The sequence below is a fragment of the Salmo salar genome, chromosome 01, assembly GCF_965601325.2.
Source record: "Salmo salar chromosome 01, fSalSal1, whole genome shotgun sequence".
Lineage (NCBI taxonomy): Eukaryota > Metazoa > Chordata > Actinopteri > Salmoniformes > Salmonidae > Salmo > Salmo salar.
In genome coordinates, this window is record NC_138291.1 from 180387501 (window position 1) to 180403842 (window position 16342).

At 37.1% G+C, this 16342-nt stretch overlaps 1 protein-coding gene across 2 annotated transcripts in view; it reads right to left on the reverse strand.

The window, feature by feature from the left end:
* The window catches only part of LOC106591943 (netrin receptor DCC), a 586418-nt gene that overhangs the window by 106790 nt on the left and 463286 nt on the right, over positions 1-16342 (reverse strand). Inside the window, exons 16-17 of one of the 2 annotated variants that reach the window (XM_082956999.1) lie at positions 5987-6082; positions 719-891 (exon numbers count right to left, since the gene is read on the reverse strand). In XM_082956999.1, coding sequence (XP_082813125.1) covers positions 719-891; positions 5987-6082 — 269 coding nt within the window. Of the gene's footprint in view, positions 1-718; positions 958-5986; positions 6083-16342 lie in introns of both variants that reach the window. The other variant, XM_082956994.1, reaches the window with a different exon arrangement.

The window sequence follows — 16342 nt, forward strand, 5'->3', positions numbered from 1 at the left end:
CGTTAGGTTAAGTTAACGTTAGGGAATGTTAAGTTAACGTTAGGGAATGTTAGTTAACGTTAGGGAATGTTAAGTTAACGTTAGGGAATGGTTACAGAACGTACCTAGTGTAACGTCAAAAATGATTCTGCCAGAAAACCACATTGGTGCGGTGGCTTTTCATTAAGGGTTTTCCTCTGTGCTTTGTACCCATTTCTAACCCGTTATAAAAATAAATGAAGTCGAGAGAGAACAGTAGTGTGTAAGGAGAAAAACAGACCTTTGTTTAATAAGAAAACAAGCTTTTTTAAACGAGCGATCAAGCAACTGTCACGGCCGAACCCCACAGCAAGTATCGTCTCTCAACGAGCAGGCGAATGCAAAGTGAGTTGAACCAGTTCGCTACAGGTATCCAGAAATACAACACAAGAATCTAACCAAACCACCTGAAGACTGTTAACATACAAAAACCAGGTCGCAAACCAGTAGGCAAGAGCACACGCACGCGCGCACGCACACACGCACGCACGCGCACACACACACACACACACGCACATACACGCACGCACACACATACACGCACGCACACACACGCACACACGCACGCACGCACACACGCACGCACGCGCACACACACACACACACGCACATACACGCACGCACACACACACGCACATACACGCACACACACACACACACACACACACACACACACACACACACACCCCTAAATCCTTACCTTGAACTTCCCACTGGTAGAGTAGCTGGTCTTCCACTTGACGGAGTAGTAGCGGATTTCAGTAGTCTTCTGGTTCTTGGTCATGGAGTTGTCTGCCCAACTGACCCTGACAGAGTCTGGGGTCAGGGCCACGGCCTGGACACCTACTGGGGGGATCATGGGGGTGGACGTATCTGGCATGGGGGTAGGATATTTATCAAACAGATGGAACAGATCGTCGTCTGATGGATCAATGGGGTCTGGATGTGGATTGACATAACCATGCCCAACACACACACACACACAGTGTGTATTTAGATTCATGGAATGAATATTTATTTTCATGCAAAGTGATAGGAGTTTACATGCAACCGACGGAGAATCATGGATGAACCATGGAGTTAAGAAATGTGAGTGAGTGAGTGAGTGAGTGAGTGAGTGAGTGAGTGAGTGAGTGAGTGAGTGAGTGAGTGAGTAAGGGAAAAATTAGGAAAGGAAATGAAATATGAGGAGAGGAAAGGAAAGATGAGGAGAGGAAAGGAAAGATGAGGAGAGGAAAGGAAAGATGAGGAAAGGAAAGATTAAGAGAGGAAAGATGAGGAGAGGAAAGGAAATATGAGGTGAGGAAAGGAAAGGAAAGATGAGGAAAGTAAAGATGAGGAGAGGAAAGGAAAGATGAGGAGAGGAAAGGAAAGATGAGGAGAGGAAAGGAAAGGAAAGTGAAAGATGAGGAGAGGAGAGGAAAGCGAAAGATGAGGAGACGAAAGGAAAGGAGGAGATAAAAAGGAAAGATGAGGAGAGGAAAGGAAAGATGAGGAGAGGAAAGGAAAGATGAGGAGAGGAAAGCGAAAGCGAAAGATGAGGAGACGAAAGGAAAGATGAGGAGAGGAAAGGAAAGATGAGGAGAGGAACGGAAAGATGAGGAGAGGAAAGGAAAGATGAGGAGAGGAACGGAAAGATGAGGAGAGGAACGGAAAGATAAGGAGAGGAAAGGAAAGATGAGGGGAGGAAAGGAAAGGAAAGGAAAGATGAGGAGAGGAAATGAAAGATGAGGAGAGGAGAGGAAAGGAAAGATGGACAGAGAAGAAGAATACAGAGAGTAGAAAGTAATTACACACCAGAACCTCCTGCTAATAAGGACACTACTAGTTTCACTGGTTAACTAGTGTTAACTACCACTTATAACTACAGCCACAACTAAGAGCAGAGCAAACAGGTAGTTAGAGACAAAGGCTAAAGCTAACAAAGCTATTAAAAGACAGTAACTAGCTAACCAGTTGGTTAAGCTAATATTCAAAACAGATCTGTAAGAATTGTACATTCACTTCAGTTAAAGCCAAAAGTTGGTCTATTTTACATATGTGCTAATGTCTAAACGGGGACAGACAGATAGATGTCGACACATGAAGCATCAAGGTACAACCTCAGTTTGACACTAGAATTAACGTCTGCAACCCGTCGTCAACAACAGAGACGTATTTCACCAAGCAAGACAAGAGATGGTAATCCCGACAACATCAGTGATTAAACTCAGAGCCCCACATTAGAAGACTGACGAACAACCAAAGACTAAACAAGAGGACTCAACCATACATCTCGTAGCTGCCGGCAGCATAATGTGAAAAACGTAGCTATTTCCAGTTTGGTGAGTTGAATTAGCGGCTAAGCGTTGAGATGTGAGATGGATTGGGAGAGAAGTAGGGAAGGAAGCTATCCATCTCTCTTTTCTCTCTCCTGTCTCTCCCTCGCTCCCTCCCCCCTATATCTCTCTCCTGTCTCTCTCTCTCTCTCTCTCCTGTCTCTCTCTCTCCCTCTGTCCCTCCCTCCCCCCTCTCTCTCTCCTGTCTCTCCCTTGCTCCCTCCCCCTATATCTCTCTCCTGTCTCTCTCTCTCTCTCCTGTCTCTCTCTCTCTCCCACTCTCTCCTGTCTCTCCCTCTCCCCTCCCCCACTCTCAATATCTCTCTCCTGTCCCTCTCCCCCTCTCTCTCTCCTGTCTCTCTCCCTCCCTCCATCTCTCTCCCTCCTGTCTCTCTCCCTCCATCTCTCTCCCTTTCTCTCTCCTCTCTCTCTCCCCCCTCTCTCATCCCTCTCTCGCTCTCCCTCCCTCCCTTCCCCTCTATTTCTCCTTCCTTCTCTCTCTCCTGTCTCCTGCACTGTCTGAGAGATACAGAAGATGAAATGGCTAACGGAGGGATGGGAATATATTTCCCTCTCGCTGCAGTGTTTATTGGCAAGTCTTCAACAAGGCGTTTTAATGCAGCTCGTAAAGATGTGAGCCAGCGTTAAATGCTGAATATCTCACAGCTATGCAGGCAGCCATTCAGACAATCAGTTAGGTCCCCACGAGGACAAAGGCTATTTTAGGCTTAAAGGTTTAGGGTTAGAATTAGGGTTAGGGGTTAAGGTTAGGGTCAAGGTCAAGGTCAAGGTCAAGGTTAAGGTTAAGGTTAAGGTTAGGGTTGGGGAATATAGGATTTGGATTGGAAATCAATTGTAGGTCAATTGTGTGTGTGTGTGTGTGTGTGTGGTGTGTGTGTGTGTGTGTGTGGGTGTCTTTCTCTCAGCCAACAGTCAGTGTTTGAATACTGCTACTCATTATGACATTGCAGGGATAGTAATGTGCATACTGGTGTAGTCTTTCCGTAGATGAGAGACTGTGCCGCAACCAACACACATCTGGAGTTCTATTCTGACAGGATGGGATCTGTAGTTCTATTCTGACAGGATGGGATCTGTAGTTCTATTCTGACAGGATGGGATCTGTAGTTCTATTCTGACAGGATGGGATCTGTAGTTCTATTCTGACAGGATGGGATCTGTAGTTCTATTCTGACAGGATGGGATCTGTAGTTCTATTCTGACAGGATGGAATCTGTAGTTCTATTCTGACAGGATGGGTACATATCATTAATTGATATGTCCAACAATGTATGTATCCAACTGAGGATTGCCCCTTTACAGAAGTCTATCTTCATGTGACATATTAAGCAGCATGGTTAATATACAGTACCAGTCAAAAGTTTGGACACACCTACTCAATTTGTGGAATTTCTTTCCTTCTTAATGCGTTTGAGCCAATCAGTTGTGCTGTGACAAGGTAGGGGTGGTATACAGAAGATAGCCCTATTTGGTAAAAGACCAAGTCCATATTATGGCAAGAACAGCTCAAATAAGCAAAGAGAAACAACAGTCAATCATTACTTTAAGACATGAAGGTCAGTCAATCGGGAACATTTCAAGTACTTTTAAAGTTTCTTCAAGTGCAGTCGCAAAAACCATCAAGGGCTATGATGAAACTGGCTCTCATGAGGACCGCCACAGGAAAGGAAGACCCAGAGTTACCTCTGCTGCAGAGGATAAGTTCATTAGAGTTACCAGCCTCAGAAATTGCAGCCCAAATAAATCCTTCACGGAGTTCAAGTAACAGACACATCTCAACATCAACTGTTCAGAGGAGACTGTGTGAATCAGGCCTTCATGGTTGAATTGCTGCAAAGAAACCACTACTAAAGGACACCATTAATAAGAAGAGACTTGCTTGGGCCAAGAAACACAAGCAATGGACATTAGACTGGTGGAAATCTGTCCTTTGGTCTGATGAGTCCAAATTTTAGATTTTTGGTTCCAACTGTGAAGCATGGAGGGGGAGGTGTGATGGTGTGGGGGTGCTTTGCTGGTGACACTGTCAGAGATTTATTTAGCATTCAAGGCACACTTAACCAGCATGGCTACCACAGCATTCTGCAGCGATACCTCATCCCATCTGGTTTGTGCTTAGTGGGACTATCATTTGTTTTTCAACAGGACAATGACCCAACACACCTCCAGGCTGTGTAAGGGCTATTTGACCAAGAAGGAGAGTGATGGAGTGCTGCATCAGATGACCTGGGCTCCACAATCACCCGACCTCAACCCAAATAAAATGGATAGGAGGAGTTGGACCGCAGAGTGAAGGAAAAGCAGCCAACAAGTGCTCAGCATATGTGGGAACTCCTTCAAGTCTGTTGGAAAATTATTCCTGGTTGAGAGAATGCCAAGAGTGTGCAAAGCTGTCATCAAGGTAAAGGGTGTCTACTTTGAAGAATCTCAAATATAAAATCTATTTTAATTTGTTTAACACTGTTTTTGGTTACTACATGATTCCATATGTGTTATTTCATAGTTTTGAGGTCTTCACTATTATTCTACAATGTAGAAAATAGTACAAAAATAAAGAAAAACCCTGGCATGAGTAGATGTGTCCAAACTTTTGACCGGTACATTATGTGAATAAACCCCTAGCTGTTTAAAGCAGTCTGTATCTGTGTGAACATCAAGAGAGTGTTGAGAATTGAGAGAATTTGAGTCGTGGCTGCCAGGCGGCAAGGAGCGTGATGCTTTGATTGGAGCAGATCAAAGCTGTGATCAGTTAGCCCTCTCACCGGAGTATCCCTCCACAAAGCTGTGATCAGGCTTTCTCACCGGAGTATCCCTCCACAAAGCTGTGATCCTTTATATATATATATATATATATATATATATATATATATATATATATATATATATATATATATATATATATGTGTGTGTGCGTGTGTTGTAGAAGGACTCCTGTACTCTCAGATCTCCAATTCCCTGCATAGTGCACACATTTTGATCAAAACCATATGGGCCCTGGTCAAAAGTAGTGTACATAATAACGAATAGGGTGCCATTTTGGATGCAACCCAGGATGTTGGCTGATGTGTGTGTGTGTGTGTGTGTGTGTGTGTGTGTGTGTGTGTGTGTGTGTGTGTGTGTGTGTGTGTGTGTGTGTGTGTGTGTGTGTGTGTGTGTGTGTGTGTGTGTGTGTGTGTGTGTGTATGTGTGTGTGCGTGCCACCACCTGTACAGTTATTGGTCTGCCTGTCTGGTTTCTTGCAATCAGTACTTTATGGAAATCAAAGTCCTCTGGCCTTTAAAGGCTGTTTTTACATGAGGCTTCAGTGAACAGAAAATTATGTTCAGAACAGACGAGCCAGTTTGTTATGGAGAGCCGTTCAACCTTAATGTGTTTTCATGGATTAGCTAGTTTTGCATCATATGTTTTAATCGGTTCGCTAGCCAGCTTAGTACCATATACGTTTTAATGGGTTAGCCAGCTTGCTTAGCACCTTACGTTTTAATGAATTAGCTAGCTAGCCAGCTTAGTGCCATACGTTTTAATGGGTTAGCCAGCTAGCTTAGCACCATACGCTTTAATGGGTTAGCTATCTAGCAGAGCACTATACGTTTGAATGAGTTAGCTAGCTAGCTTAGCCCCATACTTACCTGTTATAGATCTGGTCACAGCGCTCTCGTACAGGGGGACCCCCTGTCCGGCATTGTTGAAGGCTTTCAGGGAGATGACATAGTGGGAACTGGGCTCTGTGGGGGAAACATCAGGAATACCATTAATATCAATCAATCAATACACTGTTTTTACAGTCGGTTTACTATAGAACCAACCAATATTATAAAAATGAGTTTAAATCATCACAAACACAGACAACATACTGTAGAAACCACTATTCAGATGATCTCCTCCAATCAGCTGTGAGCACTGGAAAAGTGCTATATAAATCCAATTGACTATTACAAAGACTTTTAACACAGAAGAGCTTTCAAACATCAAGGAAGTGAAACGGGAACATAGGCTACAGAGCATTACATGACTAGACTATATCATAATATAATATCATAATATAATATAATATAATATCAGAATATAATAACAGAATATAATATCATAATATAATATAATATAATATCAGAATATAATAACAGAATATAATATCATAATATAATATCATAATATAATATCAGAATATAATAACAGAATATAATATCATAATATAATATCATAATATAATATCAGAATATAATAACAGAATATAATATCAGAATATAATACCAGAATATAATATCAGAATATAATATCAGAATATAATATCAGAATATAATACTAGAATATAATACCAGGATATAATACTAGAATATAATACCAGGATATAATATCAGAATATAATATCAGAATATAATACCAGAATATAATATCAGAATATAATATCAGAATATAATATCAGAATATAATATCAGAATATAATACTAGAATATAATACCAGGATATAATACTAGAATATAATACCAGGATATAATATCAGAATATAATACCAGAATATAATATCAGAATATAATATCAGAATATAATACTAGAATATAATACCAGGATATAATACTAGAATATAATACCAGGATATAATATCAGAATATAATACTAGAATATAATATCAGAATATAATATCAGAATATAATACTAGAATATAATACCAGAATATAATACCAGAATATAATATCAGAATATAATACCAGAATATAATATCAGAATATAATACCAGGATATAATACCAGAATATAATACCAGAATATAATACCAGGATATAATACCAGAATATAATACCAGAATATAATACCAGAATATAATACTACAATATAATACCAGAATATAATACCAGAATATAATACCAGAATATAATACTAGAATATAAAATCAGAATATAATACTAGAATATAATATAATAATATAATATCAGAATATAATACCAGAATATAATATCAGAATATAATACTAGAATATAATACCAGAATATAATACTAGAATATAATACCAGAATATAATATCAGAATATAATACCAGAATATAATATAATAATATAATATCAGAATATAATACTAGAATATAATATCAGAATATAATACTAGAATATAATATCAGAATATAATACCAGAATATAATATAATATCATAATATAATACTAGAATATAATATCAGAATATAATATCAGAATATAATACTAGAATATAATATCAGAATATAATACTAGAATATAATACCAGAATATAATATCAGAATATAATACCAGAATATAATACCAGAATATAATACTAGAATATAAAATCAGAATATAATACTAGAATATAATATAATAATATAATATCAGAATATAATACCAGAATATAATATCAGAATATAATACTAGAATATAATATCAGAATATAATACTAGAATATAATATAATAATATAATATCATAATATAATACTAGAATATAATACCAGAATATGATATCAGAATATAATACTAGAATATAATACCAGAATATAATACTAGAATATAATATCAGAATATAATATCAGAATATAGTACCAGAATATAATACCAGAATATAATACTAGAATATAAAATCAGAATATAATACTATAATATAATATAATAATATAATATCAGAATATAATACCAGAATATAATATCAGAATATAATACTAGAATATAATATCAGAATATAATACTAGAATATAATATAATAATATAATATCATAATATAATACTAGAATATAATACCAGAATATAATATCAGAATATAATACTAGAATATAATACCAGAATATAATACTAGAATATAATATCAGAATATAATACCAGAATATAATATCAGAATATAATACTAGAATATAATATCAGAATATAATACTAGAATATAATATAATAATATAATATCATAATATAATACTAGAATATAATATCAGAATATAATACTAGAATATAATACCAGAATATAATACTAGAATATAATATCAGAATATAATATCAGAATATAATACTAGAATATAATATCAGAATATAATACTAGAATATAATACCAGAATATAATATCAGAATATAGTACCAGAATATAATACCAGAATATAATACTAGAATATAAAATCAGAATATAATACTAGAATATACTATAATAATATAATATCAGAATATAATACCACAATATAATATCAGAATATAATACTAGAATATAATATCAGAATATAATACTAGAATATAATATAATAATATAATATCATAATATAATACTAGAATATAATACCAGAATATAATATCAGAATATAATACTAGAATATAATACCAGAATATAATACTAGAATATAATACCAGAATATAATATCAGAATATAATACCAGAATATAATATAATAATATAATATCAGAATATAATATCAGAATATAATATCAGAATATAATACTAGAATATAATATAATAATATAATATCAGAATATAATACCAGAATATAATATCAGATTATAATACTAGAATATAATATAATATCAGAATATAATACTAGAATATAATACCAGAATATAATATCAGAATATAATACCAGAATATAATACTATAATATAATATAATAATATCAGAATATAATATAATAATATAATATCAGAATATAATACTAGAATATAATATCAGAACATAATATCAGAATATAATATCAGAATATAATACTAGAATATAATACCAGAATATAATACTAGAATATAATATCAGAATATAATACCAGAATATAATATCAGAATATAATAGAATATCATAATATAATATAATAATATAATATCAGCATATAATTTAATATCAAAATATAATAATATAATATCATAATATAATATCAGAATATAATATAATATCAGAATATAATTTAATATCAGAATATAATTTAATATCAGAATATAATATAATATTAAATATCAGAATATAATATCAGAATATAATATCAGAATATAATATCAGAATATCAGAATATAATTTAATATCAGAATATAATATTAAATATCAGAATATAATATAATATCAGAATATAATATCATAATATCATAATATAATATAATATCAGAATATAATATCAGAATATAATTTAATATCAGAATATAATATAACATTAAATATCAGAATATAATATAATATCAGAATATAATATCAGAATATAATTTAATATCAGAATATAATATCAGAATATAATATCAGAATATAATATCAGAATATCAGAATATAATTTAATATCAGAATATAATATTAAATATCAGAATATAATATAATATCAGAATATAATATCAGAATATCAGAATATAATATAATATCAGAATATAATATCAGAATATAATTTAATATCAGAATATAATATAACATTAAATATCAGAATATAATATAATATCAGAATATAATATCAGAATATAATTTAATATCAGAATATAATATCAGAATATAATATCAGAATATAATTTAATATCAGAATATAATATCAGAATATAATATCAGAATATAATTTAATATCAGAATATAATATAATATTAAATATCATAATATAATATAATATCATAATATAATATAATATCATAATATAATATCAAAATATAATATAATATAATATCATAATATAATATCATAATATAATATAATATCATAATATAATATAATATCATATCATAATATAATATAATATCCTAATACAATATCTGTCACATCCTGACCCTAGTAAGATGTCATTTTCTATAGTAGAGTAGGGCAGGGCGTGACAGGGGGTGTTTTGGGTTGCTCTATGTTTTCTATTTCTATGTTTAAGTTCTAGTTTTCTATTTCTATGTTGGGATTGTTTGGGGTTGATCTCTAATTGGATGCAGCTGATCCTCATTGCCTCTGATTAGAGATCATATTTAAGTAGGGGTTTTTCTCATTGTTTGTGGGTTATTATCTTTTGAGTAGTGTGTTTTCCTCTCTGCGTCACGGTTTGTTGTTTTCCTATTTTCAAGTTATTTGTGAATTGCATTCAGTTTCACTTTTAATAAATATGTGGAACTACGAACACGCTGAATTTTGGTCCGCTCCTTCGAACAGCCGTGACAATATCATAATAAAATATCAGAATATAATATTATATCAGAATATAATATCAGAATATAAATATAATATAAGAATATAATATCAGAATATAATATAATATCCGAATATAATATCAGAATATAAATATAATATAAGAATATAATATCAGAATATAATATAATATAATATCCGAATATAATATAATATCCGAATATAATATAAGAATATAATATCATAATATATCTTAATAGACCAGAACCAGACTGAGAAGTGTGTGTGTGAATTATTACACTGTAAGCACAGCCTCGGAACACAGGGGAGTGTTCAGTGAAGGTACAAAATGGAATAATACAGTTCACTTCTAAAAATAAACCCGGAACAGTCGTCAGTCCATGAGAGAACAGCTAGAGGGAACAGCTAGAGAGAACAGCTGGAGAGAACAGCTAGAGAGAACAGCTAGAGAGAACAGCTAGAGAGAACAGCTAGAGAGAACAGCTAGAGAGAACAGCTAGAGGGAACAGCTAGAGAGAACAGCTAGAGGGAACAGCTAGAGGGAACAGCTAGAGAGAACAGCTAGAGAGAACAGCTAGAGAGAACAGCTAGAGGGAACAGCTGGAGAGAACAGCTAGAGGGAACAGCTGGAGAGAACAGCTGGAGAGAACAGCTGGAGAGAACAGCTAGAGAGAACAGCTAGAGAGAACAGCTAGAGGGAACAGCTAGAGGGAACAGCTGGAGAGAACAGCTGGAGAGAACAGCTGGAGAGAACAGCTAGAGAGAACAGCGAGAGAAAAGCTGGAGGGAAACTATAGAGGTAACAGCTGGAGAGAACAGCTAGGGAGAACAGATGGAGAGAACAGATGGAGAGAAAATCTAGAGAGAACAGCTGTATAACAGCTCGTGAGAACAGCTAGAGAGAACAGCTAGAGAGAACAGCTAGAGAGAACAGCTAGAGAGAACAGCTAGAGGGAACAGCCAGAGAGAACAGCTAGAGAGAACAGCCAGAGAGAACAGCCAGAGAGAACAGCTAGAGAGAACAGCTAGAGAGAACAGCTAGAGAGAACAGCCAGAGAGAACAGCTAGAGAGAACAGCTAGAGAGAACAGCCAGAGAGAACAGCTAGAGGGAACAGCTAGAGAGAACAGCTAGAGAGAACAGCTAGAGAGAACAGCTAGAGAGAACAGCCAGAGAGAACAGCTGGAGGTAACAGCTAGAGAGAACAGCTAGAGAGAACAGCCAGAGAGAACAGCTGGAGGTAACAGCTAGAGGGAACAGCTAGAGAGAACAGCTAGAGAGAACAGCTAGAGAGAACAGCCAGAGAGAACAGCTAGAGAGAACAGCTAGAGAGAACAGCTAGAGAGAACAGCTAGAGAGAACAGCTAGAGAGAACAGCTAGAGAGAACAGCTAGAGAGAACAGCGGGAGAGAACAGCTAGAGAGAACAGCTAGAGAGAACAGCTAGAGAGAACAGCTAGAGGGAACAGCTAGAGGGAACAGCTAGAGGGAACAGCTGGAGAGAACAGCTAGAGAGAACAGCTGGAGAGAACAGCTAGAGAGAACAGCTAGAGAGAACAGCTAGAGAGAACAGCTAGAGGGAACAGCTAGAGAGAACAGCTAGAGAGAACAGCTGGAGAGAACAGCTAGAGAGAACAGCTAGAGGGAACAGCTAGAGGGAACAGCTAGAGAGAACAGCTAGAGGGAACAGCTAGAGAGAACAGCTAGAGAGAACAGCTAGAGAGAACAGCTAGAGGGAACAGCTAGAGGGAACAGCTAGAGGGAACAGCTAGAGAGAACAGCTAGAGAGAACAGCTGGAGAGAACAGCTAGAGAGAACAGCTAGAGAGAACAGCTGGAGAGAACAGCTGGAGAAAACAGCTAGAGAGAACAGCTAAAGAAGACAGCGAGACAGAGAGAGAGAGAGAGATGGCGAGAGAGACAGCGAGAGAGACAGAGAGAGACAGAGAGCTGTGAAAGCAGGGGAGTGTAATTGATTAGTATTGACAGACAGACCCATCTGTCCATATTCCATCCAGAGGTTCCCCTGTATGCCAGGGTCTAAATTCAATCTCCATGGGAACAGAAGTACCTACTTCCTGTTCCCATGACGTTCCATATTGAAACCATGGCAACCAAGCGGCTGTTGGTGGACACCGTTTTAAGTATTGATGGTGCAACGGCCCGTATGTCAGAGCAGACAGGAGCATAGCCAGCAACCGTATGGTAGAATTGTTAGTATGAATGGATATATGTCAGTAGGTCTGGAATTATGTGATGGTCTGCTGCTGTGAGTGTGTGTGTGCAGGAGTGTGTGTGGCTGTGTGTGCGTGGGTGCGTGCGTGTGTGTGCAGGTGTGTGTGTGCAAGAGTGTGTGTGTGTGTGTGTGTGTGTGTGTGTGTGTGTGTGTGTGTGTGTGTGTGTGTGTGTGTGTGTGTGTGTGTGTGTGTGTGCAGGAGTGTGTGTGTGTCTGGTTGTGTGTGTGTGCAAGAGTGTGTGTGTGTGTGTGCAGGAGTGTGTGTGTGTGTGTGTGTGTGTGTGTGTGTGTGTGTGTGTGTGTGTGTGTGGTTATGTGTGTGTGCAGAAGTGTGTGTGTGTGTGTGTGTGTGGTTGTGTGTGTGTGCAGGTGTGTGTGTGTGTGTGTGTGTGTGTGTGTGTGTGTGTGTGTGTGGTTGTGTGTGTGTGTGCAGAAGTGTGTGTGTGTGTGTGCGTGTTAGCTAGACAGGAACATGGATTGCTGAACCAACACATCAGTTAACACACACTCTGCGCTTGACATGTTTTCCCCGTAAGAAATGAGAAACGAGTATGAATGACGTACCGTAGAGCCTGTACATGTCTAGTCTGCAACAGGACAGTGTCTATTCATTACGGAGCTATACTTGGAAGGGTGCTGGGAATGCATATTCCCATCATAACCTTGTATCATTACATCCTTTGGTCGTGCTTTTTTTTTCTTTCTCTGTACATTTTAATTTAAAACTTCAAGTGTTTTCTTTATTTACGCTCCTGTTAAATAATTGATTAGAATTAAATGCAGTTTTAAAAACAGAATGAGTGTTATTATAATACACGGAAGGCGTGTCAACACACGTGGAATTTAGTTCGACAGAATTAAAACTCGTCTTTGAAATTCAATGGATTTTTTTTTTCTCACACTTTCGGCCAGTATATATTTAAAAAATAAAAAATAAAATAAAAATGGAATTAACATCTGCCTAAAGATAACTCGTAAATACAAGGATTCTGTTGACAAAACTCTTAGCATCAATGGAAATATTTCTTATTTATGACCACCAGTTTCAGAAAACAGCATAATTCTCAAAACATATCTTGTAGATTAATCCTGTTACACCCAGCACAGTAAATACTGATTATTATACTGGTCTCCTGCTGTTCCTATTGTGTCACGTCCTGACCATGGAAAGCTGTTATTTTTCTATGGTAGAGTAGGTCAGGGCGTGACAGGGTTTTTTTTCTAATTTAGTTTTTCTATGTTGTCATGTTCTAGTTTCATATTTCTATGTTGGGTTTTTGTTTGGGATGATCTCCAATTAGAGGCAGCTGGTCCTCGTTGTCTCTAATTGGAGATCATACTTAAGTAGGCGTTCTTTCCATCTGGGTTTGTGGGAGATTGTTTTTGAGTCAGTGTATCTTTCACCTCTGCGTCACGGTTTGTTGTTTTTTTGTCATTCAGTTTATTTATGTATTGCATAGTTTCACAGTATAAATAAAATGTGGAACGACACAAACGCTGCATTTTGGTCCGCTCCTTCCTACGACAACCGTGACACTTTGGTCCAATACCATTCACTCTGAGAAGGTCAACACTGACTAAAGGCTTACAGTTTGTCATCAACAGTAGTCCCATGGACATTTTTGTAATGTTGCATGCCAGATTTTACAGCTATGGTGTAACTGTTGTATGCGAGACAGCTGTTGACCTGGGGTTAAGGGACAACCTGTCTTCAACAGCTGTTGACCTGGGGTTAAAAGACAACCTGTCTTCAACAGCTGTTGACCTGGGGTTAAGGGACAACCTGTCTTCAACAGCTGTTGACCTGGGGTTAAGGGACAACCTGTCTTCAACAGCTGTTGACCTGGGGTTAAGGGACAACCTGTCTTCAACAGCTGTTGACCTGGGGTTAAGGGACAACCTGTCTTCAACAGCTGTTGACCTGGGGTTAAGGGACAACCTGTCTTCAACAGCTGTTGACCTGGGGTTAAGGGACAACCTGTCTTCAACAGCTGTTGACCTGGGGTTAAGAGACAACCTGTCTTCAACAGCTGTTGACCTGGGGTTAAGAGACAACCTGTCTTCAACAGCTGTTGACCTGGGGTTAAGGGACAACCTGTCTTCAACAGCTGTTGACCTGGGGTTAACGGACAACCTGTCTTCAACAGCTGGGGTTATTAAGTCCTGGATGTGGACTGTCTGGTATCGTTCTGACAGTGTCCTCCATACATGACCCCATAGATGACCTGCCATAGGAGCACAGAGAGACGTCAGATGGCTTCTCGACGGAACAGGGAATCCTAACTGATCCACGATGACATTCTCATCCGAACTAGTCTCCCTAAAGATTCAAGCACTGAGACATCATTAATAATAAATATGCAACATTTGCAGATAGATTACCCTTCCAGATTGTATTCATTAGGCATAGAGCACGTACGGTAGCACTGCTACAGCTCAGGAATACAGACTTCCGTTATTAGTCAAGACAGACAGACTGTACTGTTATGCTCCGACGCAAAGAGAGAGTAACATCCTGGTTCTCTGAATTATCTCACACATCACAGTTAATAAGATTATATGGATAGGTCAGTACTCCTACTTTGAGATGCTTTTGTGGTTTACATACACTTAGGTTGGAGTCAATAAAACTCGTTTTTCAACCACTCCACAAATTTCTTGTTAACAAACTTATAGTTTTGGCAAGTCTGTTAAGACATCTACTTTGTGCATGACACAAGTAATTTTTCCAACAATTGTTTACTGACAGATTATTTAACTGTATCACAATTCCAGTGGGTCAGAAGTTTACATACACTAAGTTGACTGTGCCTTTAAACAGCTTGTAAAATTCCAGAAAAGGATGTCATGGCTTTAGAAGCTTCTGATAGGCTAATTGACATAATTTGAGTCAATTGGAGGTATACCTGTGGATGTATTTCAAGGCCTACCTTCAAACTGAGTGCCTCTTTGTTTGACATCATGTGAAAATCAAAAGAAATTCAGCCAAGACCTCCACAAGTCTGGTTCAACCTTGGGAGCAATTTCCAAACACCTGAAGATACCACATTCATCTGTACAAACAATAGTACGCAAGTACGAACACCATGGGACCACGCAGCCGTCATACCTCTTAGGAAGGAGACGCATTCTGTCTCCTAGAGAACGTACTTTGGTGCGAAAAGTGCAAATCAATCCCAGAACAACAGCAAAGGACCTTGTGAAGATGCTGGAGGAAACAGGTACAAAAGTATCTATATCCACACTAAAACGAGTCCTATATCGACATAACCTGAAAGGCCGCTCAGCAAGGAAGAAGCCACTGCTCCAAAACCGCCATAAAAAAGCCAGACTACGGTTTGAAACTGCACATGGGGACAAAGATCGTACTTTTTGGAGAAATGTCCTCTGGTCTGATGAAACAAAAATATAACTGTTTGGCCATAATGACCATCGTTATGTTTGGAGGAAAAAGGAGGAGGCTTGCAAGCCGAAGAACACCATCCCAACCGTGAAGCACGGGTGTGGCAGCATCATGCTGTGGGGGTGCTTTGCTGCAGGAGGGACTGGTGCACTTCACAAAATACAGTGCCTTGCGAAAGTATTCGGCCCCCTTGAACTTTTCGACCTTTTGCCACATTTCAGGCTTCAAACATAAAGATATAAAACTGTATTTTTTTGTGAAGAATCAACAACAAGTGGGACACAATCATGAAGTG